The sequence below is a fragment of the Plodia interpunctella genome, chromosome 10 (assembly GCF_027563975.2).
Source record: "Plodia interpunctella isolate USDA-ARS_2022_Savannah chromosome 10, ilPloInte3.2, whole genome shotgun sequence".
Lineage (NCBI taxonomy): Eukaryota > Metazoa > Arthropoda > Insecta > Lepidoptera > Pyralidae > Plodia > Plodia interpunctella.
The window spans coordinates 10,629,999-10,657,952 of NC_071303.1; the positions used below are offsets into that span (position 1 = coordinate 10,629,999).

The window sequence follows — 27,954 nt, forward strand, 5'->3', positions numbered from 1 at the left end:
ACATGACAACACTCACATATTATTTGTTATTTCTTTTTCTGTTATGTTTTATTTTATTTTTAGGTGTCCTTGTAGTTAATCAAATGATTTTGTTCGTGTTTGCAACGGGAGGAAAACGTATATATTGTTGTTCATGTGGGAAGACTTCGGGACTAACATGCTAAAATGACCGAAGTAGAAGACAGGAATACATTGAAAAGACACATATTTGACATACACCATTTATTAATATTAAAATGACAAGCGACAACTCACGGGCTCACGATTTCGGAAACGTCCGTAACATTCGAGAACAATTGTATTGTATTTTCAGTTCGGACGCCATTTTACTAGGATCCGAATATTCGATCCGAACGTATTTCGTGTCCCTTCAATACACACAATAGGGCTGTCCGCACTGCGATATTTCACCGCGCGGTTTATTTCTTGTAATGTGGCACATTGAATCTTACTAGAGTACTCGCACCGGCACTCGTAAAGTATTCGCAGCAAGTGCGAGTGCGGAATATAATTCGCGAGAATAAAAACCGCGCGATGACATGTCGCGTGCGGACAGAGCATAAATAAGAGCCAATTTATCAATTTTCTGATGGTACATTTTATGATTCGTTAAATAGTATTATTTTTCATTATGGTCAAGTCAAAATGAGAAAATTGAATAATCAGCCCTCTGTCTAATTCTTAAAGGTTAAAATAATTTCCTTACATTCACGCGCCGTTTACACATGCTATATGCGGCTATATGAGATTAATATGGACTCATCTCCTGTGCTAGTGGGACTATGCTGCTAAATGTTCTGCATTACTCCTTGTCTCAACATCCTATGTAGGTATTATGATTAGTGAATAAATATTTCCCATTCATGTAGCATAAACTGCTGGAATTGTCAGTTAGCTCAACGTGTATTCTACAATCTATTATATTTCTAGACTATTTATATATTCTTACATGATTGTTTTGATTCCAACGTAAGGCTCACCCCACAAAGGTATCTAATAGGTACTAATATTTAGAAGCAGTAGGCACACATACGGGATGTATGTGACCAGACGAATGTATTGTATGTTTATAATACTCACATTTAAATCTATTTCCATTTCTTACATACAGTTTGATAAAAAGAGTGCGAGGCGGTGCCAGGCGAAACTAATTGTATTTTGAACGATATTTTTATTAGTATACACCTTAGCCATATGTATCTACTGGATATTCCAGGTCAAGCCTGCGTACAATTCTGTGTAACAACTTAGGTTCATTATTTTAAAGGGAGTGCTTCCTAAACCGGCGTCGGCATTAGGCATGGCGGCCGGCACCAGCGCATGACACAGAGGTGAGTGAGTTAATTCGTCGGTGTAAGAACTCAGTTGGTCAGTTATTTTTTTATTTTGTTTCAGAACCTCTTGTAGAATTGAGAAAATAATCATAATTTAATGTTTCGTCATAAGATAAAGCCACGTTACGTTGCGCTTTGACATCCGTCGATTGAACAGCGCGGAAATGTATCAATAGTCAAAACCTATGGAAAATACCAATTTCTGTGGTGTTCTATGTTGTCTGTCGACGGACGTTAAAGTGACGGAGCGCGAATGAGCAATGGGGCATGGCTCTTATACGCTACAAATATCAGTATTCGTTTTCAATTGTTTATATAAATAGGGGAAGTATAACTATAGTTCGGAACATAAAATATAGATGGTACACATAATAAAAAAAATCTAGTGCCGGCCGCTATCCACGATATATTTGCCGCCGGCGTCGGCTGAGTCACTCTCTGTTTTAAAATCTAAATTGTAATGCAAATTTCGAATTGTCCGTTAAGAATATGGAATTAATTAGTGACTATTTCCATTTATATACATTGATTTGTTTAAAAGTTTTGTTTACAATGCATGAACAGACTTGACAATTTCTCCTATAGCTGTCTAACATATATCTTCTAAATCACGGCGATAAATTGGGCTAGTAGATAATTAATTTACAGAACAGAAGGAGACGAGTCCAAACTAAAAATAAGCTTATATTAAAATACATTAATTAAAAAATGCGTTACATCTACACCATAATCCAACTTCGACGCAAGCGACACCTACAGTCTGATGATGTCAGCATCATCGATCTTATTGAAGGTGTCACAACACGACATATTACCATTGAATATATTGGAATTTTGATAAATAACATAAGCCAAATTAAAACAAGTCCGAGTATTTTTTGGTTGTTTTAACAATAAAACGACGCAGTCCTGGTTGAGACAGATCAGCAGGGACCGGCGTCCGCCGTCTTTACAGATAGCTCCTACACTCAATTCAATATTATTCTAACTTTACCCGGGCCTGTCGTCCAAATACCTGATTACATATATATGTTTTTGATGGATTCATCATAAAGTTATATTTTACCTGACGTTTTAGATAACATTTATAAACAAACTGTTGCAAATATATTTCTTGTCGAATGAGTATGGATGAAAATATATAAAAAGGAGAACAGGCCGGGCCGCTCGACCGTAACATAAAAATGAAAATAATAATAAGAGACGGGCTTCTCGCCCTCGTCGTCACCGCCGCGAAGCGCGTCGGCGCTCCGCGACCGTTGAGTTTCGAATTAACGTACCCAACCTTCGAGGTAGCGTTTCCCTTCGGTGTAACGTTATCGTAACGTCGTCAGTAGTAGTCCCGAGCGGGCGCGCGGGCCGCAGGGCTCAGGCGCGGCTGCGGGTGCGGTGGGGGGCGGGGAGTGGCCGGGGGGGGGGCCCGGCTCACACCCACGCCATCCAACCCTCGTACATCAGGCACAGGTTCTCTGCGCTAAGAGCTTCCGATATCATGTATTCCACCTGAGAGAAAAATAGTCGAACATTGCGTTCTTAATACATCGGTGAAGGTAATGCAGCGTAGCAATAGCACGAGCAGCGCGGGTACGCACCTGGTCGGCGAGCGGCGCGCGGCCCTCCAGCTTCAGGCGCACGCGCTTCCACACGCCCGCGCCCTGCGCGCTGCGCTCGCCGTCTGCACTCCCCGCACCTGCTAGTTCAGTTGCACCTGTTAATACTAGCTGCCCGTACAGACTTCGCCCCGATAATTACGTAATAAATTACACACGTAAAGCTTTCTCAGAAATCACAACTATCTTTTGGTGAAAACCGCATGAAAATCAGTGTAGTAGTTTTTAAAATTATCGCGGACAGACAGACGCAGCTATGACTTGTCTCGTTCTATCAATGTCAAATATTGTAAAGTGACAAAATATTTTTTATCTTTATTGTATTTAGTTTTGTTTATATGCATATTTTCATACAGTGAAGTTATTACAAACAAAGATATTTTAACTTGTACTAAGTTTTAACTGTTTTAAGAATATAAAATAACCGTAAACATACCGTGCCTGGCGACGGCGTTCTGTCGCGTGAGTCGTCGGCCCGCCGACTCCGAGGCCCACGCAGTCGGCAACCTGTCGAGACATATCGCACTTGCTGCCACATTCATTATATAAACAACTTTTGCACAGATTCAAATATAACAGCAAACACATAGCTTAACATCATATGACGATAGCAAAAGGAAACTTGACAGTTGAATGTAGACTGCCGCCATTGCATTCCATGAAGCCATAGTTAAGACTGGGGCCAGTACTCCCAACCAAATACGTAAATAAATACTCAGTATATTGGTGGAAGCGGAAGCGGAAGTGTCTGCCGTCCAACCTTTGATCGATACAAACATATACTTAAGATTAACTATAATCCACCTGTTGCTGGCAACACGGCGGAGCCCGACTGCAGGCCGCGGGCGCAGGCTCCGCGCGCCGCACGTTACTGAGTGAGACGTACCGCGTTCGATTTAACCGTCCGAATACGAACCTTTGTATTTTATCATTAACCTATTAACCGCTTGGAATTTTATCAGCTGTCGTGCCCCCAGCGCCCAGCTCAGTACAACAGAAAAAAATACCTACTACAAATTGTATGTAATTTACCTATTTAAATATCGATATCGATTATTTGCTTATTTTCAAAAGAATTTAATAAAACTATGTAGAACTATTGTAAAGAAATATTTATTAGTAATTTATTTGTTGTTCTCTGAATAAGTCAATATTAGGAGAACTGCTTTGATGTACATATTTTTTACATGTTACTCTTTGAAGAATGTCCCGACACTAGTGTCGGATTTTTCCGACGCGGGCGTTTGGCACCTATGCAATTACAAGAGAATATTATCAGTTATTTCACCTAACTTCTTACTTAATTTTATGGCTTTTTAATACGAGCCAAAAGTGTACGACATTACAAATGATTGCTTTATGTAATATATCTTCATATATTAACAAGTTTAAGACAATATAAAACATGACGAGTCGGAAAAGCCACTAAAAACAAACAGCTATTTTGTCGGATATATACGACCTAGGCGAAATGGACACGATAACATTGGTCGGATTAATCCGACTCTGGCGGTGAAAGGGTTAATTATTACCATCTACAGTCCACTACCGAAGTTTCCAGCACATGGACACCACCACCTAAACTACCTGAGATAACGTTACAATTCTACAGATACTTCTCATGTAAGTAAAAAAATCTCATGGATTTAATACGTACTTCGTACAACAGCACCAACTAATTCCATGGTTTATTTGATCCTGATATGAATCAAAAACAAAATGTTTTTGGTAGGCGTGTAAAGCCATATTCCTATTAGTTTGTTATAGAATAAGTTGCCTAGTTAATATTTATTAAACATTATTTCATGGAAATGTAAATGGCGTGATTATTCATTGAACAACTGTCACAAACTCGACCCCAAAATAAATGAATTCGTGAAACACAATGTTTTTAACATATTTATTATTATTAAGAATTTTCATTCAATGAATATTTATTAGCTTTAGGAAGATGTATACATTGATAGTCTTCCTTTTCTGAATTTTATATCCCAGTTCGGAGGTCGGTAGTCTTTTTCTTAGATGGCTTGTAATGTGAGAAAATCATTGTCGCGTTCTGGTTCGAAACTCATACAAGAATATTAGAGAGTTTAAAAACAAACTATGCTCCCTGTTTCGGAAGCCATGTAGGAAGGTTGGTGTCTGCTGTATTTACAGGTGTCTGATTGCACTAGCTAGTAATTGCACCCAAGGTGGGGGCTGGTGGGTGGGGCTTCTCTAAACTAAAGCTAGTTCCCCAACAGTGGGATCATGAAATAGTTGATTGAAAGGAACAGCTTGGCCCTAGAAGAAGGGGCAAAATCTAGAAGTGCTGATATAACAAGAATTATATGCGTGCCAAAGGTCTAGCGTAAAGATGCCGGCGACCGTGCTTGTGGAGTCGAAAGAATAGGAAGGTGGGTGGGGTTTGTTGCTCCACAGCTGCGGAAGTAACGGACAACACGCTCACGTGAGAGACGATACTCACTCGAGCAGTTGTTCGTGCAGCTTAGGCAGGTCCTCCATCAAGGCGACAGCGGCGTCGCGCGCCTGCGCGGCGCCGGCGGCGGTCGGGCGCGCGGCGGCGGCGCCCGCCAGCGCCAGCAGCGCCGACACCGCGCTGCTCTGGGACAGGTACGCCGCCGCCGGGTTCTGGCCCTGACCGATATCAATATATATGTTTATTTGTTTCTTGTTTTTAGTAATGTTATTGTATGAAAAATAAATATATAATTTAAAATTGACACAAAGAATATAGAACGACCGACTTATCCCGTATTATACATGTATTCTTTACAGTTGACTGGCGATGACTTATTACTTTCTATTCGTGTTATTTGCTATAATTTATTTAAGGTTTTTAAATTCGCCTAATATTATATTTTTTTCCGTAAAATCTCGGTCGGGTTTGTTAGACGCAACACGTCCTGGAAGTGCGAGTGTACCTCGTTGACGTCCTGCAGCGCGGCGAGCGGCGCGCGGCAGTCGGCGAGCAGCGCGGCGCGGCGCGCGACGAGCGCCTGCAGCCGCACGCCGGCGCCGCGCAGCGCCGCGAGCCGCGCGCCGAGCCGCGCGCCGCGCTCCGAGCGCGAGCTCGCGCAGCTCGCGATCATCTCGCGCACCAACGCAGACACGTTCTCCACCTTCGCGAGGAATATATACTTTATTCGACTTTCACATACACTAATAACGCATATAACTCGTATATCTCACATCAGAGCGTTTTCTCAGGAATAACACTATATATTATTAAAAACTGCACGAAAATCCGTGCAAACAATCAAAGGTAGCAAAGGTAGACTGAGCCAAGAGTTGCGAAACTCGAAGGGCAAACCTGTGGCTTATCGGTGAAATTGGAATTAAATAGTGACAAGTGTTCCTTTACTATTTTGATTACAAACAGCTGACAAATTCTGTTTTCATTTGGCTCCTAGGCCATGGGCATGGAAAACTGAAAAATCAATGTCCCAATTGATTATCAGACAATCAATCTCTTTGAGAATGCGACGAGAGAATGAAGTGTAACGCCTCACCCACTGCTGGTCGATACCGGTCGCGTCGGGGTGCAGCAGCTCCATGAGCGCCTCCTCCGCCGGCGACACCTCTAGCGAGTACTTCTGCGACAGTGTGCACGCCTGCAACGACCGTCCCAAGCTGTTACAGCGCGTTTGCGAGCGTTTTAACGCTACGAGTATGTGGAACGTAAAGACAGTTCAGTGCTTTCTTATTTGCGATGTAAGTCAAAAATGAATTTTCTTCTCATCTCATGGATGTCATGAAGTGTTTGATTATAATTTGTTTGATACAAAATCGTCGAATGCAAAATGCTGAAGCCAGTCAGGGTTTGATTGTAATATTAGTATTGTATTTTAATTGTTTCATGAAAGTGTAATAAATTTATAGTTGTGTAATTTTCGAACTATTGTTTTAGCAAACCTGACTAAGGTCCATAGCATATACACACAACCACCTGGATCCCGCCGACGGGCACAGAAAACGAGGCATGTCTAAGACTAGACGGCTGGACGAATACGATTAAAGCGTGGGGAAGCTCTCGCCGAGCAGGAGGACATGCTGTAGTTATCGAGAATGATACAAATAAGCGACTGAGACGAAGCGTCACCTTCTCCCAGTGCGCGAGCGCGGTGCGTGCTGTGCGCGCGGTGCGCGCGGCGCGCGTGCCCGGCTCGCGCAGTGCGGACGCGCGGCGCGCGTGCGTGCTCAGCGTGCCCGCCGCCGCGCACAGCACGTCCGCGCGCGCGCGCGCCGCCGCCCACGCGCGCTCCAGCGACACCACCAGCGACGACAGCGCGGGGTTGGCGCCCGCGCCCCACTTCACTCTGATTACCAATATTACACGATATGAATATCAGACTATATTTCATCGTTTCAAAATGTGAAAATCTTTAGCAATCATTTCAAAATAATATCATTTAGTTTTTTTTTGCCTGTGCATATTATTTATATTCTTATTGTAGAAAAAAAGTTGCAAGAAGATGCAAATTGTTCTGATCGTAGGCTTATATATCCAGTAACGGGTTTATGAAATGGCGGCGATGACTAGAGATGTAGGACCGACCTCTGGTGCACGGCGTGCACGCGCTGCTGCGCGAGCGCGCGCGCGGCGTCGAGACGCTGCGCCAGCGAGGTCAGCGACCCCGCGCGCCGCGCCAGCAGCGACCACGCGCTCGTCTCCGACCGCGACACCACCTGCACGCAATGTACACTGCATACTTTGTGTGTCAGCTTTAAACCGCTATGAAAAACTAATTTAAATAGAAAATGCTAATTTGGCGAACTCAATGACGCAGTGGTTAGCACGCGATTAAAACATTCTCACAATGGTCGAGTGACCCGCCAATCCGCGATGGGACTATAACGAAGGCCTATGTCCTAGCGGTGTGGACGTTTAAATGGCTGTTGGCGAACTTAGTGCGACTTTGTCATTCTAAGTCGACCGTCGATAGTTTTCCAAGTGAGACGCATGGAATCAATTACAATACAGAATGGCTGTCTTTGAATTACAATGTCATTTTGTCATTGGTTTGAAGTGAGACTTTCAACGATAGATATCAAACGACAAAGTTGCGTTTAATATTCCGTTCGCTGATTATAATAAATATTACACATATACTATTTTAGAACAAACAAAAATGAAAGACTTGCTTAAAATTCATACGAATGTAGATTTTTTATATTGTTTTTTGGGAAAAACAAATTGAAAACTCACATCAGGAAACAGCTGCGCGTGCGCGAGCACTCTCAGCCTAGCGGAGTGCGCGGCGGCGGCAGCGCGCGCGTGCTCGCGCACGAGCGCGGCCGCGCGCTCGCGGCGCGCGCGCGCGGCCTGCAGCGCGCCCGCCAGCGCCAGCGCGCGCTCCAGTCGCGCGCTCGCCACGCCGCGCGTCTGTGCGCGCGACACTGCCTTCTCGCACAGCGACTCCAGCGACACGCTCCACGATGCTCCTGTAACGTTACAATTCCCTTGACTTAACTGTAACTGGTAGGAAAAGAAGCCCTAAGTATTAAAATGTATCTAATTGAAGACGTTAAATAAAAAGAAATTGGCAACTAATCACCACATGTTAGAAGTGAACGAGTCAATACTGCACGGTAGGATAAAATATTTTGGGTCGATGTCGATTCCGTCACTCGAGGAAAATATTGAAGGAGAGTGTTAGGAATGATGGAATGACGGTTGTGGAAGGATAAGTTATTAAGTGACGACCTCAGATACAAGGCTCACCGATCTCTTTCTGCTCGACTTCCTGACTGAGGTCGAGCTGCGCGCGCCGCAGCAGCAGACACAGCGCGGCCGCCAGCGCGCGCGAGTGCACGCCCAGCACGCAACGCGACACGTACTGCGCCGTGAACCTGCGCACCGCAACACTTAATGCTACACACAACACAACCAGACGCACACACACTAAATGAAAAGTAAAGGGTTCCATTTTTGCCTTTTACCTACGGAACTCAAAGGATATTTGGTGGTTGGCAAAAGTACATTGGAATCGTAAAACTCAAAATTAGTGTATTCAAAATAATGTTCGGTTTGGTCAAAACGGTCTTAGCAGTCAATAGCGGCGCCAGGCAGCTTACCGCCTGACGGGCTTGGTGAGCGCGGCGTCGTCGTGCAGCTCGGGCGGCGCGCGCGCGCACGCAGCACGCGCCATGGCTCCGCACAGCGCGAACACCTCGGCCACGGTCTGCACGCGCCGCACCAGGAAGATGTCCTCCAGCACCGCGCGCAGCGCCGGGCTCTGCAGCGCCGCCTGAAACACCCGGTGCTCACATTCTGAACATCGACTAACATATTTCCTATGGGAAAGTATTTTCCCTTTTGTGAGTTTTCGGAGTTAAAGAGTGCCTCTTATCACCCGCGCCGGGTGAAATAAATATCGCCGATGTGTGCTGGTGTCAATATACATATTTATATCAAAGAAAAATATATGATGTACTCGTAAATGTGAAAAATACGAAAACACGAGCCACCGAGCTGAAAATCATATGTCATCAAACGGCTTCACCTTTGTAACGCTATCTACGTCACAAATCCCCGTTACGATGGAAAACCGTGTTTATTTACTGACCGACATATGCATGGCGTCACTGATGTGATCGATCTTCCTCCAGGCGGGCGGCGTGGGCATCCCGATGTGGTCGGCCAGTTCGCGCGCGCGCAGCTCCACGGCTGCGAAGAGCCCATTGAAGCCCATCAGCAGCATGCGGCCCGCCTGGCCCTCCGCCTGGCCCTCCACCTGGCCCTCCGCCTGGCCCTCCGCCTGGCCCTCTGGCGACGACGCCGACAGCAGGGCTTCGTAGCGAGCACGCAGTTCGGCGGCCAGGACTTGCGCGCCTGTGTTTGGGGACTGAGGAAAACATTGCAATAAGTTTGCTTGTCACCATCATAAAAGAGCGTCCATTTATTTCGGAGTCATCAAATGACTGATGACAATATCATGCTCCGACTTTATTGCACTTCACTGCACGCTTTCAATGAAATAACAATAGTCTTACCTCCATATCCATGACTAAGTATCTGAAATGCATCTCCAACTGTGCCAGCAGGTCGTTGAGCGGCACCGGCGTGTTCATGATCACGGTGTTCAGTTCGTTTATCATGAGAAGCGCCGAGGCGTCTTCCGAGTGGAGTTTCTTCAGCGCCTCGGGCAGTATGATCGTGCTGAAGTTATAATTTAGCTGCACGAGATCGGCCAGCAGCAAGTTGGCGTTGCGGACGCACTCCACCGCCACCGGCAGTGCGGAGTCTTCCGTCGACGCTGATTGCAAAGGCAGCAGTGACAATAGTTCGACGGCTTGCATCGACAAAGCGCTCATGTCATCCAAAAACCACTCTCCTTCCCTCGAAGTCAAGTCGACTAGACAATCTCCTGCACTTTGAGCGCCGTTCTCCAACATCAGGTATCTTCTATTCAAGTTGCATAGCATACTGATAGCAACACACTCTAACGCCGCCGCAGCTCCGTCTTCAGTTCTTACCCAGTTACTAATATTCGCTTTTGCTTCCATGTAAGCCTCCTGAGCCAACATCAACGAATCTTGTCCGCCTTCTAAGTGCAACCTTTCTATAGCTTTTGTCAAATTCACGTTGGCTTCAGCGTGGATCGCTTGCAATCGATAGTGGTACGCAGCGATTTGAGTTGAATCTACTTTGTTCTCTGCAAATACCAGAGTATTCACTTGATTGGATACTTCCCGGCAAACTTCAGGGGACTTGCTCTCTAAAGCTGCAGCTAGGAATTTCCTGAACATCACAATGCGATGGTATTCTGTGTGACTCTGCGGGTAGTACTGGGATACAGCCACATACTGTGACAAGAGTTCTAGGCAAGATCTGACCATGTGATGAGTTTGCTTTATGCATTGATTCAGTTCAGTTTCGGCCTGCTCGCATTGGGAAATCATCGAGCTCTGTCCGGCATTGGTCAGGAACTCCTTGATACTGTCGAATATAGGTATGTCTTCTTCTTCGTTGGGTCCAGAGAACTCTTGAACCCACGCCATCAGCTGTGGTCCATTTAGAACCTCATTCGTTTCAGCGAAATTTGTGATTTGCGTGTCGAAATCTTTTAGTATCTTAACGAGAGCTTTCATCGAATCTTCAACAGCGTTTTTTGCTTGCTTGTAAGATGTGTATTTTTGAGAAATGGCATATAGCGGATGGTTGTTCAGGTTCGGCCCGTATGCTTCTATCTCCTTGACCAGAGCCATCTGCTGATGGCAGTCTTGTAGTCTCGTCTCTACTGCTTTTAATTCGTTATGCTCCTTTAGCCAACTTTCAGCACTCTGTTCTATTTCTGGCAGAACTGCGACGTACTGAGACCTAGAACAATGTCGTGGTTACGTTATTAATACCAGAACATAAGTGTGCTCGATATGATTCCCAAACTATTAAATAATTCAGTATTATTAACGGAACTGCGTCACGGTTCTCGTAAACTTGAGTGGCTTTTAACGCGCATTAACAATTATAATCCGTATTTATTGGTTTTAATTATGCACATGTTTTGATTCTGTGCGTTCACAAATTGACGCTCCCTGATTATTAATTCCGCTAACGTAAATACATTCAAAGCTTGTAGTAAACAATTACGTGTATAATGGGAAAGTTTAATGGGGTTTGCTAATTTATTAGCCTTAAAACCTTTTTGGAGAAAATGTAATAAGTAATAGAAATGTTAACGCATGCAAGGATGTTTTTACAAAGTTCCATAAGCATAAAATGCTTTTGTGAACTGAATTTAATATGGAAATCGGTATTTCCACAACGCTGTTCTGTGGCGGTGCCTGGCTGCTGTCACATCCCGAGCTAGAGCACTCTTGCTTGTCCTTAGACTGAGCTGGATGTATGTGTATAAATAAATGCAAATGTTAATGTTAAGTTAGTATCCCAAACCAAAAGTATTGAACTTGCATACTTTGGCATATTTCGGCGTGATTTGTAAATTGATTTACGTCATAAAAAGACAAGGGTGGGAAATATAAGGAAGCATGTTCAGCAGTGTTACTCACGTGAGTTCAGCGAGGTCGTGCTTGAGCTCCTGCGCCCGGACGGCCAGCATGGCGAGCGCAGCGCGCACGTCGCGCTGACTGCGCCTGCGCTTGCCCGCGCCCGCGCCGCCGCCCGCCGCGCCCCACTCCACCAGCGGGTCGTACACGAACGCCTCCAGCAGCGTCAGCAGCGTCTCGCGCCCGCGCCGCATCGTGCGCAGCACGTGCTCGCACGCCAGCCGGAATATGCCCTGGGAACAGAGGTACGCTTTGTAGGTACTCCCCAATGGTGATGCAAGGAAAATGTGTGGAGGGCGCGTTTGTAAGGCATACCTGGAATCTAAGTTAAAAATAATTCTTCCTAGAATAGAAGGCATTATGATTAAAAACCCTTGATTAAGACGATATGATAAATTACACCTCTTGTAGTAGACGTATGTATACTTTATACTTTTGACTTTGTCTAAATATAGATAAAAACAATGAAATCCTAATAATTCTAGCAGCTAAAAGGACTGGTCGCAATGTTACCGACTTTGCTACAGTTTGCTCAATTAATGGACCGCAGGGAGCGGGCGACAAACACGCCGCGATTCGACTACACTCGGAACGACGTGTACTCACAGATGCTAACGTGCACTTGGGAGAAGAAAATTATATTTAGTCAAGCGCCAAAAACACTTGCATTACATGCCACGAGTGGTTTGTGTTCAATTAATATTACGAGTAGGTACAAACTTTTAGTACAAATAGTTGTGAAACGTTTTATTGACGTGTATTCTGCACTTTATTAAAATGTTAAATTTTCTTGTTGTAATTTGTGATTTGAGATTAACTAAATAAATATGCATAATCAACATGCACCATGCTCATTGCACAGATTGTGCAGCCGGTAACTAGATCGTTACGAGTTAGGAATTTCTACGTAGTAAACAAGGAATCTATCGAACTTCCAGTAATCCTAAGCAACATTGCTAGTGCACGCAATATGCTGCAACAATGGAAGCCGGCTCAGCGGCAGCCATAATGCCGGGGCTACACTCTCGCAAATCGCAAATGTTTCAAAATATCGACTGTCTGTACAATCCTTCCAAAATATTGATTACATAAGATGCTGCTCCTAGTTTTACTCACTCGGAAATATAATTGTAATATCTGAATAAAAAATAGTGCACGTAATAATATAATTACATTAATTCGTATTTGTTCACAGAATTGATTTCGAATGTTCGTAAGCATTTCAAGAATTCTCACTCATTATTCATTCGTTATACCTAATGTAGAGTACCGCGAGTGTAGAACCGAGCTCGGGCTCTCTCGGATTATCGCCGTAATAGTCCAGTTAAGTTATCCCCGTGTGTGGCCGCATGTTACGTCTTTGCCGTCTTATGAGCTACGACCAGCCTTTACTTAGTTAGAACGCAAGTAGTTCGCATGGAACATGACATGATAATGCATACCTTATCGTTTGATAGAGTAGGGGTAATTAAATCTTAGTTTGATGAGCAGGTAAGAGCTTGCTTCTATAATAGAATGAACGAGAGTTACTTAGGTTGTAACGAGAAAAAGAAATAAAAAAAAAGTTTTTTCCAGTTCAACAGTTGGAAGGCGTGGGTGTTGGAAACCGATACATGTATAATATATAAGTGTATGATGTTATTCCGTATGATGAGTATATGGTGAATGTTCATATAAAGACCTAGCTTCTGAATAAACATTCAATGAAAACCTTCATGTTGAAACAGATAGTGGAATTACAGGTCTCTAGTACGACATTACATTGCTGTATGCAGCACATTTGATTATTGGCTCGGTTTTTTTTGCATCCAGCATCTAAATTATAAATTAAAAAGAGCTCGAATTAATAAAATTACATGAACACTCCTCACCTTAACAGCATCTGGTGTATTGAGCTTATTTAATTCTTAATACAAGTATACGTTCGTGATTTCTGTAAAATTTGTAGATAAATATGTACAAATACTAGCACAGTTACGGAAAATAAAATCGGGTAAAAGTATTTATTCGAAGTTACATAGACGTAATGCAATAATAACAAGAGCTTCGGAAAAGTCAATAATTCGTAGCTACCTACAGCACAAGAGACACGGTTCAGTCAGCCGACCGGGCCAATATCCGGTCTCGGGGGGCCGATGATTCGCTGCTGTGAAGGGCACTGTCGTTTGTCGGCCACTGGCAGTTTATTGCGAGATGGTAACTGCTAACTGATTCGACACATTACTTTAATCATCAGTCAATTTATTGATTCAAAATAAATTCTAGTAAATAATTTAATATACCTCTATTTTTATTTGTTATATTTTTGTTTCGTAGAACAAGCTAAACCAAAGGTGCGTTCAAACGTCGTACAATAATATTATTATTTTTTGCTAATACGATTGTACGTTAGATGGAGATCTCTGCTTGGCGAAAGAGCAAGCTCCTGCCAATACTGCTGCGATTACAAGTCGCATAGAATATGCATGAGCGGAGCCGGGCGGGGGCGCTAGCGTGCAGCGCCGAGCATAATGCTGCATCTGCATAATTGATAGTGTGTGCCGGAGCTAAGCTGAAAATTAGCAGAGTTTCTTTGGAATACTGTTAGCGTTCCCGTTGCGAAATGTTAACTCGCTGAGAATTACATGAACATGCTGTACTCACTATATCTCATCTTATATTTTCAGTACTTTATATATTCTTTAAATGGTGTCAGATATTTTAAAGACCCGTTAAAACATGAACCCTACAGAGATGTCAAACAATAATCTATCTATCTATATATAAAAGCGAAAAACACTCGGTCGCTCATCGCGAAATCTCGAAAACTAATGAGCCTATGAAGATTAAATTTGGCTGGAAGGTAGGTTGTGACTAGGAGACGTCCTCTAAGAAAGCATATGTCGAAATTCCATCCCTAAGGGGGTGAAATAGGGGTTGCAAATTTGTATGAAACATGGTCATTTTTGAAGAGAGACACATAAAATTTTTAATTTAAATTTGTAGTAATAATAATAAAAGTTCTTTATTCAGACCATAAGTCCATTTTTTTAAATGAGAAGCATTGTCATTTTTGAAATGAGTCACATAAAGTTGTTTTGAATTTTTGAAGAGAGGTCCATGAAATATTCGGCACGCATTGCGGGAAGCGGGAGTGGGACACGTGGCGGAAATGGGATTGGGCAGGTTGCGGCAAACGACATGGGACAATTTGCAGGACACGGGACAGGACACGGAACGAGACACGTAGCGGAAATCATAGCAGAAACGGGGAATTGAACTAAAGATGACAAAAAATACGAATTTGAATCATAGTATCCAATAAAATTTTACCAGTCTTAGAATACGCGGTAAAAGAATAACTGAAATTTTACTTAGATTCCTATTAAGAACTGAAATTCACGCGTGCGAATTCGCGAGCAAAAGCTTAGTAATTAATAATAGTGGGGAGGAGTGTCCGGATGTTTTCGTCACCAGAAGCGGATTATTATTTAATGGTCTAATTAATATGTTTCAGTGTAGTTCAAAGGTCACGAGACGACATGGCGTCGTCGTTATAAGTATATCATTTTACTGAAATAAAGCTAATGTTAATTATCGTATAGCAGTAATTTCCAGAAATGTATCGGTCAAGGTTGAACCTTGGCCCGTCCGGGACGCGTGTCAATTTGTCAATAATTACGTTAGCTGCATCGCATTCCTGGCACAATGGCGACGTAACGTGCGGCAATATGTTCGGCTGGACATGTAGCTCGTGTGTGATTGACGACCATGACACGATCAATGGTTATTACCTGGAGCTTGTCCTGCCGCCTGAAATTATAATAGCGTTCGACAACGTAATTCTGTCTAAAAATATCTCAGCGGAGTAATTGCATAACTAAGAAAAGGTTAGTAATTTTTGAAATATCAAATGTGAAGACTGGACTTTCTGAATTGGAGAAAAAAGTGATGCGTTTGGAAATAAAGGGAGTAGCAGTCTTGTCGAGAGAATCTGTCTAAAAACATGGACCCAGTGAGAACCTCCTCTTGGGCCACATACCGTCGACAGTTGCAGACGATCGCCACTGCAAATGGGTCATACTCATTGTCGCACTTCGAGAATAGGCCGAAATCATAATTTAGCGCAACAATCCCAGTATAACTAAACTCGATTAGAATAAAGTAACTCTACCGATTTATTGGACATGAGCTCCGAGGCTCGACCCTGAAACTGAAACTAAGTCGGAGTAAGAACCAATTAAAACTTTCTGTGTGCTCGAACTTTTTCGGAATGCGGTGCCAGCGCATTTTGCTGAAATTTAAACTAAGCGTTATCCCCAGACGCCGTTAGTTTATTGTGTTACTTGCGACATTATCCGTGTGTCAGTGTCGACGTGGTATTTGTCTTCCTTATTACATCGCATCGCAGTTTCTTCGAAATTTCCTCGTCCTAACTTAGACAAATCTGTGCGAAAACACAAAATAAATAACAAATACAATACTCTTACCACTTGCATGCACTTGTACACAAAATGTTAATAACAAAACAAGCGCCAGTGCGAAGGTCAGCAGCCAAACGTCTCTTGGCGACCCAACATGTCCATAGACTAGCCCGGCTGTGACCATGAATTAAAATTTACCAGGCCATGATGCCAGTAGATAAACTTAAAGGAATGGTGCACGAAGCAGGTACTTCACTGATTTAGTAATATTTCTAAAAAAATCGTTTAGTGCCGCTTGCTTGCAAATATGTCAAAAGTTAGAGAGCAAAGTGAATTTGGGTTGAATCAAAAATATATTTTTGATTCTAAATTTTCTAGTTATCATAATTTGACGAGGAAAACATATTATGCAACATCGACAAGGCAGTGAATATGTATCTTTTAAATCTGTATAGTTAGAATTTTATTTTGACTTTGCCACATGGTAACTCTAAGCTCGACATACGATCAAAAGTTTATCTGCCAAGTGACTTATAAAACGTATTACTATTTCACGTTCAGAATACAATAACCGCAGAAGTAGAAATAGATTGATGTCGATGAAATAGACAATTGAAATTCGTGGGAAAGCAGCAGTTTTAGGATGACTTCAATCGAAAACTAGGTCAACTGAATTTTTTGCGCGTATTCAATTAACCTGAACAGGCTGAGTCAAACACAAATTACTCGAATAGTTAACATAATAAGAGATTGCGGCTGGATGCACCTGTTCTCGGCCAAGCACAGGCGTAATAGCCGGCTTGGCTGACCAATGTACAGAACGCTTGGTGTGGATGCTTCTGTGGAATTGGGGCTTCCGACATTGAGAGCTGAGTTTTAGGTATGGTATAAAGACATTCTTTTTGTATTATCTCCGGGACACCGCACTTTGATCTATCCCAAAGTTTTCTAGAGTTGAAAATAAATCGTAAAGGGTTGTAATACTTAGGGCGCGAAAAAATCTTATTTCTTTACAACTATATTTCACCTAGACAATCTTTAATAGGATTAGTGTCAGATCATATAAGTCATCTAAGAAAAAAAAACATATAACAATAAACCTGTAATCTCACAATAAGCCTGTAACGTAATAGGCCGCACCTGCACGTTACGTAGCGGAGCTTATCGAAAGTCGGCACAATCGCAAAGCTTTTATTCAGTAATTGGATTCTTTTTGATCGTCAATTTAATTTGGTATATCTCCCGCCTGAGGCCGCTGTGTCATACGTGATCAGATGCCGAATTATTTTTGTATTGTTCGATTCATTTTTCTATCGCTTAGAATAAAACGCTTCCATTTATGCCAACGACGTCCCTCGGATTGATGCGGGAGTCACATGACAACTTAATACTTTTCAGAAATTGGTTCGAAAACAACGAGGGCAAACGAAAATAAAGGGGAAAATTCAAGCACAAAAACTGAAACACGTCTGTCAGTGATTCTGGATCACGGATAATCAAAAACGTATACTCAATGGGTTAATATTAGTATTAACTCGTGGAAATTTTTAAGAAGATTTAATATACTAATACAATTTTATTAATTTCTAGTGAATAATAGTTTTACTTTAGCATAAAGGGCAAAACTATAAAATGGGAAATTTAAAATTTCAATTAAATTTAGCTGTACTGTTTGTATCGAATATACATTTTTCCGTAAGTAACTGTTTTAACTAAGTAAAAATTATATAAGTAATATATTTGACGAAATAATTCCGCTTTTTTCACTCATTACGTTTCAATATCCCGCTTGGGCCAAAACGATCAGGCAGCGCTGGCTTTAGGCACGCGCAATTCCGAATAGATTCCGAAGGTATGTTCTGCACATGTACATAATAGACACATAATATAAAAAATATTAAAATGGTCATTCGGTAAACCAATTATAATTTTGAGCCTAAAGTATTCTCAGCGGCTCGCTGGTGTAATAATTTCCTCGTCAGAATTCGCTCCAAAACTTCCCGTCCCTAACAATTACTCCTAAAGCTTACACAGGAATCTACAATTTGAGGGATTTTTTAAAGTAATTTGGTTTGAATCTGTGAGGTGACAGCAATATTATTAAAAAGTAATATGAATGCTTTGGGTCGCGACATAAACATAACACGAGCATGACTTGAGAAATAAGTTTAGACTGACACGTAAGAAATTAAGGAGAATGGAATCCCTGTCCGCACTGCAATATTATGAGACACATTGAACGTTATTAGAGTATATACCTGTATATACGAATATACAGGCCATAAATAATCGCGATGGAATAAGATACGAGTGCGGAATATCATTTGCGAGAATAAATAAATAAATAATATGAAATATTAGTAGCGTAATGCTGAACAGGACCTAAGCCATACGAATAAATTCTGACAAACATTATTTATTACAAAGGCTGTTATTTATATATCCGGAATAAAAAAACTATCATTGAGTATTAAATATGGTTTTATTACTTTTCAAAATATTCGCCGAGATGATTAATGTACATTGCATTCGGTGAAACCAGTTTTCATAGCACTTTTTCCAATCGGAAGGCGGAATCTCCAAAACATGAAATTTGAATGCCTTAGCGGCTTCTTCTTGGGTTGAAGATCGATGACCACGTAATTTATTCTTCACGGTTGGAAATAAAAAGAAGTGGTTCGGCACCAGTCAGGCCCACGTGGCGGATGACCCGAATTCCACCGTTTCAACCTGCAAATATTAGGTCGTTTCATTTTTTATTTTATTTTAGTAGTTTTGGAGATCAAGAGGCCAATTCCACACTGTCGCCGGTAGATATCGTGCCCAGAAGGCTGACTGCATTACCTCGTTTAATGGCAATGCTATGTTATTTTCTGGGTGAGATACATGGCAGCAGCCGCGGCCGTGCCGGCCTTAAAACTTTGAATATAATTAAATTCTTGTTAAATTAAAATATAGCCGTATTTAACAAATGCATTGCTGACAATCTTAGTAGTATAGTATTTAGTAGTAGTCTAATACAAATACGACGATGGTACCAAGCCCTTTAAAAGGATTTATTTTCCGTCCGAGTGACTCAGATTCTGAACGATTGTGCGCTTGCTAGCAATAAGCCCGCTTCTAACGGAGGCCCTGCTCCAGTTCTTTCACCCTTTGAGCTCAAAGACTCCGGGATCAGAGATGAATATCTAAAATCGCTTTAAATTGAATCCGTTGGCCCATGGGCCACGAGCCAGGCAGCATTGTAAAAATTACTAAAACTAAATTGGATTCTCAGGTACATGAACCTAATAAAAGATTTAAGTTAAATTTATCGTATTAGTTCGTTTTCGTGATTAAGGGAAATTTTAAAAGCTCACCTCACACACATCTACACACTTTATAAAATAAGTGATTTTGTTCAATAATTTAAGTTTTAATATTAGGCAAAGAGTCGGTTGCCACTTGGCACGGATATCAAGCGAGTATTTTCTATCAACAACCGAGGTAGGTATGCGTCGACGCTACAAGACGGCTGAAAGGGTCTCCTCACATCATACCTTCCTCAAATTAGTTTTCCATTTTACGAATTGTATTTTTTATGTAAAACTGCGTGGAAATTGAAAGCTGTAATGTAAACAATAATGAATCACAGTAAACGAACGGTATCTCACAGGTCGGCTGTCATTGTGTGGTGCCAATGAATGGCGATCCGGGAACAATGCAGAGATTGCCGGTCCAGGTGGATGACCGGGTTGTTACCTCGCCATCAATAATACATACAACAAAGCACTCAGCATTTACCTTGTCACCTGGGTGGATACAGAAACAAGAACTATAACCTCAAACTGATTCTTTGAATATCGTCATAATCAGTCATTGTACTAACACTGGCCTTTCTTATGTTTGAATAAGGATATTATATATGTATGGGCGGTAATGACTGTAAATAAAGCGGAACCAACGGATTAACGTGCCTTCTGAAGAAATGAAGAGATCGAGATAATATTAGATATACTTAGGTCACTCATCCAATGACTAGCCATTACGAGAGTGGCTCACTGCCGCAGGCTGAGTGTGCGAGCTCTTTCTGAATATATTTATTATAAACAAATTTTGGGCACAAAAATGTCGGTTAATATATAGTTAATACAGGTATAAGCGTACAAGCAGCAAGCTACCAGAAGCATGCTGCTTTAGTAATGCTCACGTCACGACGCTGATAATGCTAGCCCTAGCTATTATTGGAACTTTCCTTTAATATTAACATGTTTATATGTTATGTATGTCACGGTCACGCTGCCTTCAAGGTAATTCCGTAGAGATTTCACCCTTACAAACATTTATTATTACAACATTAATAAACTTAGCTATAAGTTCGTTAGTTCGACGTAGCCTTGAGAATGTTACCTTGGGTGTGCTTGAAATTTCTTCATATTTTCTCCTTTTCCACTCATTTCCTCAACATATTATAAAAATAAATTTAGTCATCCCGCTCGCGCATCTCATTACTATTTCAATTTGGCTCCGGAACAGGCGCATTGTTTTAAAGCCTCATTGTACGAAGTCTCATTTAATTCAGGACGAACAACAAAAATGGCTAAGAATTGTTTGCTACTAGTGTCCAACGCCGCGAACAACAACATGAAAATGAACCTTCTGACAGGTTGTGGTACATTCCTCATTACAGATGTAACTCGAGAGTAGACGCGCTTCTTCTTGGTGTGTCGATGCCATTCCAACGATATAATTATTAAAAAATACATTAAATTTTTTCCTGAAAAGTGTTCTACCATTTATACCGCCTCATATATGTATAGTAGACGCGAGGGTTCTAGCATGTTACCGTGGTTATAGTGATGCAAAGATGTTACGGCCTTTCGGAAAAGAACAAGGCCGATTTAGTGCATGACTCACATATTTGTAACCTGACAGAGAATTCTTGCTTCAACCTACCCAAATTCATCACAAATTTGTGGCATTCACAGCGCGAGTAGAAGTCCTTGGAGGGTAACTTGTCGTGGCGTCCACTGTACATATTGGACTATTAATACGTATTTCGGGAGTATCTTTTACTCGTAATCGCAACTACCTGCGGATGTTCATCATCTATAGCGTCGCAACAACAAATTCTAGGAGATATAAAAGGTGTTAAGGTTCATTTCGCCGGCCGCGCCATAAAATGTTTTTATTACACAACTTAGCGCTACGCGGCAGAAACACCTTTTTGCCAGCTCTGAGCGAATTTGTAATAAATTAGATGTTGTGACAGGGAACCCTTGTAAGAAACTAAACCATATTATCATATATTTACAATGTATTTTCTTATAAACTAATGGTTTGGAATGAACTTTCTGAAATAGAACGTTGGGCAATTTAGAAACACGAGAGTAATAAAATCAGTTCTGCGTTTATTAGATTAAAGTGAAATAATATTAGCCAAAACCCCGTAAAAATATCAAAATCCCCTGAAAAGGGAGAAAAACATATATAAGAATAAGTAATAATAAAATATAAAACAAAATGGACATAATATTTGACGTCAATAAGTGATGTATCCCAAGTTGAATAAAGAATTTTGAATTTTTATGACCCAACAATCGTAACAGGTTTCTCGATCAATGCGGCTCGGAAGTGCACTATGAAAATAATGACTTCAGTTTGTGACACAATAGAAACTTGTAATTAGTATGGAAAGTGCATTCTCATTACAACTTAATAGTCGTAAGTATTCTTCGGTCGGAAATGACCCTATGAGAACAATCGTATTTGGACAAGTTCATGTTTAGTCATTGGCATGTGGCAGAGCGACTGCAGTCACGAGGATGCTAGAGATGCCTATGAATTTAGAAAAATGTGACCACCACAAACATTATGACTAGACATCGGGACTAGAAGAGAAATGTAAAATTGCGTTTTGATATTATCTACAACTCAATCTTTTTAAATGGATATTTTGGCTTTATATTGATACAATCCGATACCTAATTAAGACTATGTCTAACTCGTATTATCAACAACACGGCTGGCAAAAAGGTCGGAATACATTTCACAACTTTACGCTCAGTAAAAGTAGTAGTAATTGACAAATGTTAATAATTAATCATATTTGGTACGAGTATCGTTTGAAATATTCAATGTATGCTAAGTCGTTTCAATCAGGCACATCGCGTCGGGCTGGTTCACTCGGATGGCTATTCGATTATGGCGGAAGGTAAATCGAGCCGGTTGCCGGATCACGCCGGCTTTCGACTCAAAGGTTAGTTGTGGCATTGAGTCGGTCGCGTTTTGACATTCGGCTATAACTAACTACGGCTGTCATTCCAAACCAATTTGCCACAACGCTCGTCGCCCTCGATTCGTTTATTTATTGCGGTTGAACCAGAAACTCGTAAAAGTACTAAAGTTTAGAGTAGGGCATGTTAATAATTGGCATGTTAATATTGTCCAGGGCATGTTAGACATACCGAAAGCCACAAGTTACTTTTATATGGTCATTCCTACAAGCGTTTCGAGCCTCGGTCGCGCTGTCTTTGCTATTCGAGAATTTTCTTGAGGAAGAAATAATCGTTTCTAAAATCAAACATTAATAAAATTAACATTGCCCCAGCATACAGTCGTTATTTTGAAATATGCGATAACAGCGCGGCGGCCGCGCCAGTCGATACACTCGTAGGAATTAACCTTCAGTGTTCATTTATAACTTTTAGGTACAGTAATCGTACCACACCAGGACAAACGCAATATGAAGAATATGACTGAAAATAAAGTAAAAGGAATGCGCACTAGACGATATCATAAAATGAAATTAATGAGCTTTATAAAGTTCCAGTAAAAAGTAGAGAGAAACCGCAGTGGAGAGCAGCTTTTCAGAAATTCTTTCAGCGGCCACTTCTAATGTAAAAGTTTCGGGGAGCATTGCCTTTTGCACTGAACTGGGACTAAAAGACTACTTTTAGAAGATTTCTTTCAAACATCACGCTCTCGTAGTAGAGAATGTGTTGGGTCGGTTCCAAACGAATAACGAACAACGTTGACGTGGTTTTATAGACAGTGCCACTGTGCAACAAGCTTTATATTTACATTTAGTTTCATTCATTATAACGCTGTGTGATGGGTGAAACTAAATGTATAGTCCAGTAAAAACAATACACAAGGAAAACAATATCGATTCCGTAATGGTTATAATTATGTGATGAAATCTGAAGGACTGATCGCGGCAAGCGCACGCAAGGCTTCCAAATTTAGCGGAAACCAATTGTAAGGTTTTAGATTTTTGTTGTTTGTTGGTTTTTATACTGACTTTATTTTTGTTGACTTACTACATAATTACAGGGTCATGCAATCAAGCGATTGGACATTAAATAATATAAATTAGAGATATCCAATCTCTTCCCAAATGATAGCGCGCGCACGTCTACAGTAACCAAACAACATACCACCCAGAACATTTCCACCTCAACTTCCAAAATGCTTAAATTTCAAAAGGCCACACAAAATTTAATGAGGAATCCAAATTAACGGACGTTGCCTGCGGGAACTTTCATTATGGAAACATATTCCAACTTCATTATAAGGGAAAAAACAATGAAAATGTATAGTACCTGACCACGATGCAGATATTTTGCGTTGCCTGCCCGCGATCAGGCCGCGTCCAGCGCATAGATAAAAAATGACGTTCGATATGACTATTTCTTTCTTTTATTTATCATCAACAAAGCGGTCGGTATACATTTCACAATCTTACACTCAATAGTAACAGGAGTATGTGACAAATGTCAATAATTACTAATAGACTGACCACACTTATTCAGAATTGCTTTTGTCCACAGAAACAAAACCATAAAAACACCTTAGGTGACCACTGGTTGAAAGGGGATTTTTAAAGCAAAATACAAAAATCAGCTAATTGGACGACGGGTCTTTTTCCGAGATAAAATAAAAGTAATGTAAGTTAACTCCGCTAAGAGTGAATAAAACAGATTCACGACGCCTACATTTTGAGACAGTGGCTCCGAGCGTAAGATTGCGCTCGCGTAACAAAATACATGTACGTCAGGAAACAGACTTGACATAATATATTCTGAGCACGGGTCAGATAGTCTATACCGAAAGGATAGCGTTCAAAATTGTGTTTTACATATCGTACATATGTTGAATATAGCTAAATGGCCATCCAATCTGTTAGATTACAATATGATTTGTGATTTAACTAAATAACTGATATCTGCAAATATATCTGTAGTAAATCGTATTTTCAGTTGGCAAGTCAAACAGTCAATTTATTTGTCGAATATCAAACCATTGAACTGGACGGGACGCTAAGGGCGGCTTTGTCGACGACAGGCTCGACATGGCTTTATTAAACGAACTGCTTTTAATTACAGCGATATTCTGACTACTTACCGGCGAGCTTCGACAAACTTTCATCGCGAGACTTTTAATCTGAAACAACTCCTTTAAAATTTTACACCCTTTTGACTTCAGGTTTTAAAAATCTTCTAACAAGCGACATTTACTTAAGAAAAGTTTAAAATTAATTTATTTAGTCAAAGTGGAAGATTTCCAAAGAAAAATTCAACGTTATTAAGATCTGGAAGGAAAATCATACATTAATTGGTTCCTTTTCTCCAAATAGGGCGCCATTTTCTAAAATAGTGACCACTCTTAAGTTCTTGGTGTAGTAGATGGTTTTTTACTAGTTATAAACCAGACTAATATCTGAACACACAACACAGTGTAATTCCACTGGCGCGGTGGTGGCGGTCCTGGTAAACATTTGTTATTGCGTATAGTTTGCGCTTATCTTCAAAACTTCGTTAGATCGCGCTAACACGGTCCGTTCATAGCGTTTGTACTATACTTCTGAATTTTTGTTTTTCAAGTTTTAATTATTTTCATTCGGCTTCGTAGTTTGGAGAGCACGAGTATGAGAATCGCAAATTAAACTTGTAGAAATAGTATTGTTATCGGATCCGCAACGAAATTCTCGGAATTAATAAAACCAATAAAAGTCTTATCGTCGAGAGCTTAGCTTGCAAACGAAGACCCTATTAGTACAACTGCTTACAAACACAAAGTAAATAACAAACTTAAAACGATTTGACTAAAGCAACAATAGCACTATGAGAACGAAAATAATTTCAGGCGAAATATTATAGGACCACCTCTTTATGCAAAGCAGAAAGTTCACATCACAAGTTGCTCAAACTTTTTCTTTAGGAGGAATTGGACTGATATTTTTAGCAACAAATAAGGAGATTCATTGTGAGTCTTCGCTTTGTTTGCAGTCAGTCCCATTCAAGGGCTTTCATGTTATCTCATTTCTATATTATTCTGTTTCAGCTACAGACATGATATCTGTTGAAGTCCTCACACATTATATTCGCTATTTTTGTCAAAATAAAAAGTATTTTAAGATTTACACTTTCGTGACTGACTGACTTTTTTTCGGGCAAATTGAGCTTGTCTCTAAATGTCAGTGTCAATCAACATTCCCTTTTATGTTTCTTCATTAGCCCCTGAGACTTGCCCATTGGACCCTCGTTTGCGGCCCCGAAGCTGCTGGAGCTATCACTTCGCATTTAAGACCGCTCCTTCACGACCCGCAGCAACAAACCGATTACTATCATAAGTTTCTTCAAATTACATTCTCTTTGTTTATTCTAGGTCGCAGGTGTGTTTCAAAGTAGGCGCAAAAAAAGGCTTCTACACCTTGGAATCAGGAAAAAAATACTGTAGTGACATACTGTATCTATTAAATTACCGCGTGGTTTCATTGATATCATTGTTCAGCATTTTCGCTGTATGGAAGTTGATATGTTAATTTAAAATAATGATATATAATTTTATATAGTGATATAGCATATGCAATATATTTCTGATACACCTAATTTCCCATACAATCATGACAATACATTAAAATTTTCAATTTTAAAATCCAAAATTCTAAATGAATAATACCCTTGAAGTGGTGTTGACACAGCTACGGCGTAGCTCATAACCGTAGCCCGTAGCGATCGCCTACGCGGCCGCTACGAAGCTACGATGAATATTGATGCTACGCCGGTCGCGCTACGTACGTAACGTAAATTATTTGCTACGCTGGAGTTTGGAATGAGAAATGTAGCGCTTTAGTGACGTTTAAATTAATCATTCAATTTCATATTGGACAGGTTGCGCGATATAAACTGATATTACTAAAACAGTGTCTATACACTGTTGGGGGTTTATATATTTTTATTTAAATAACTAGTTGTTCGCCGCGAGCGTGGACCTAGCGAATACAATAAGTTTTTGATGAGTTTATACAAAATTGTGAGTATTTCAAAAACGACTTAACCGATTTTGTTGCCGGATGAACTTGAAAGTTCTTTCGACATATTCTACATACCTTTTAAATTTCATGAAAATTAGACGAACGGTTCGAAAGTTATCGCGTTACAAACAAATATACATATAAAAGAAAAATATTTTTCCCCAAGTTGATTTGTAGACCTCGGTCTTACTTATTTTTATATATTGTTTTGCAGAAAAGCAGTCCTGGATTCCAAAGTTGTTTAAAATACATATTTTTTTACAATTTCCTGCAGTGTACCTGAGATGTTGATGAAGTCGTTATAAACCTATTCAAGTATAAAACCAAGCAAAGCTAAGACCTGGGCTCAGTATGCGATAACAAATGCAGTAAGAGCTATCGAAGAACCACGTGTGAGTGTCAGGGGCGGCCATAACGCAACGATTCATGTCTCGAGCGGCTGGTGTCGGTGACACCTCGACACCGAGTTACTGACACACGACACTGCCGGGGACCGCCCCGATAAGTTATACGACACGACTGATCCTATCATTGTTTACTTTTTGCAAATGTTTAGGATAAATCTTGAACTAGCTGGACAAGACAAGTGGCAAACAGTTGTTTGGATGTAGTAGTCGTGCTCTCGTGAGTTTGAGCAAGGGAAAAGTATTCTTGTGCTTCGTGTCCATTTGAATGATGGACTATAGCAGTTCTGACCGGTAGTTTGCCACGACCAAAGGAAAAACGTTTTACATTAGTATTAGATAAAAGTATAATATTGACTTAATGTTGATGAAACCAACGCCTAGCACGCTAAATAAATAAGATAGAACATAGAACTGAAATAATATAATACATTTCATGTATGTTTACTTAATTCGCAAACAAGATTCACAATCAATGTATACACGTGCAGTGGCACGGGTCGGTTGGCTCCGGCACTGGTTCCGCTTCCGGCTGACCATCAAACATTCACGCGGCCCGCGGGACCCGGCTTGATGCCTCTGCCCGGCCGGACCCCACGCGGTTGTTGCACTCTACACGTGTCTCGTGTATCTCAATGTTTGCGACATATGAACCATGTGTAGTTTCAACAACCTCAATCATAACGTTCAGTTGGAGGTCACAGGTTCGAATCCCGCCGGAAGCACTGTGCTGTTTGAATCGTCGGAGACCCTTTTTGCTTTTTCCTGTTCGGTCCGAAGTTTGACCATGAGAATGCCTTATAACGTTAAGTCCACAGATGCTTATAAAGTATAAGCATAATAAATAAAAGACTTAAAAAGAAAGATAATTGAAATTATGATATATTTTTTTGAAAA

The 27,954-nt window shown here is 40.9% G+C and overlaps 1 protein-coding gene across 2 annotated transcripts in view; it reads right to left on the minus strand.

The window, feature by feature from the left end:
* Positions 1 to 207: 207 nt before the first annotated feature.
* nonC (no-on-and-no-off transient C) overlaps positions 208 to 27,954 on the minus strand; it is a 91,078-nt gene continuing 63,331 nt past the window's right edge. Inside the window, exons 2-15 of one of the 2 annotated variants that reach the window (XM_053750559.2) lie at positions 11,957 to 12,186; positions 9,941 to 11,267; positions 9,514 to 9,792; positions 9,023 to 9,195; positions 8,670 to 8,797; positions 8,154 to 8,389; positions 7,503 to 7,633; positions 7,047 to 7,263; positions 6,457 to 6,558; positions 5,869 to 6,066; positions 5,412 to 5,581; positions 3,381 to 3,451; positions 2,927 to 3,024; positions 208 to 2,837 (exon numbers count right to left, since the gene is read on the minus strand). In XM_053750559.2, the coding sequence (XP_053606534.1) occupies positions 2,760 to 2,837; positions 2,927 to 3,024; positions 3,381 to 3,451; positions 5,412 to 5,581; positions 5,869 to 6,066; positions 6,457 to 6,558; positions 7,047 to 7,263; positions 7,503 to 7,633; positions 8,154 to 8,389; positions 8,670 to 8,797; positions 9,023 to 9,195; positions 9,514 to 9,792; positions 9,941 to 11,267; positions 11,957 to 12,186 (3,438 nt within the window). In that variant the 3' untranslated portion in view covers positions 208 to 2,759. Of the gene's footprint in view, positions 2,838 to 2,926; positions 3,028 to 3,380; positions 3,452 to 5,411; positions 5,582 to 5,868; positions 6,067 to 6,456; positions 6,559 to 7,046; positions 7,264 to 7,502; positions 7,634 to 8,153; positions 8,390 to 8,669; positions 8,798 to 9,022; positions 9,196 to 9,513; positions 9,793 to 9,940; positions 11,268 to 11,956; positions 12,187 to 27,954 lie in introns of both variants that reach the window. The other variant, XM_053750558.2, reaches the window with a different exon arrangement.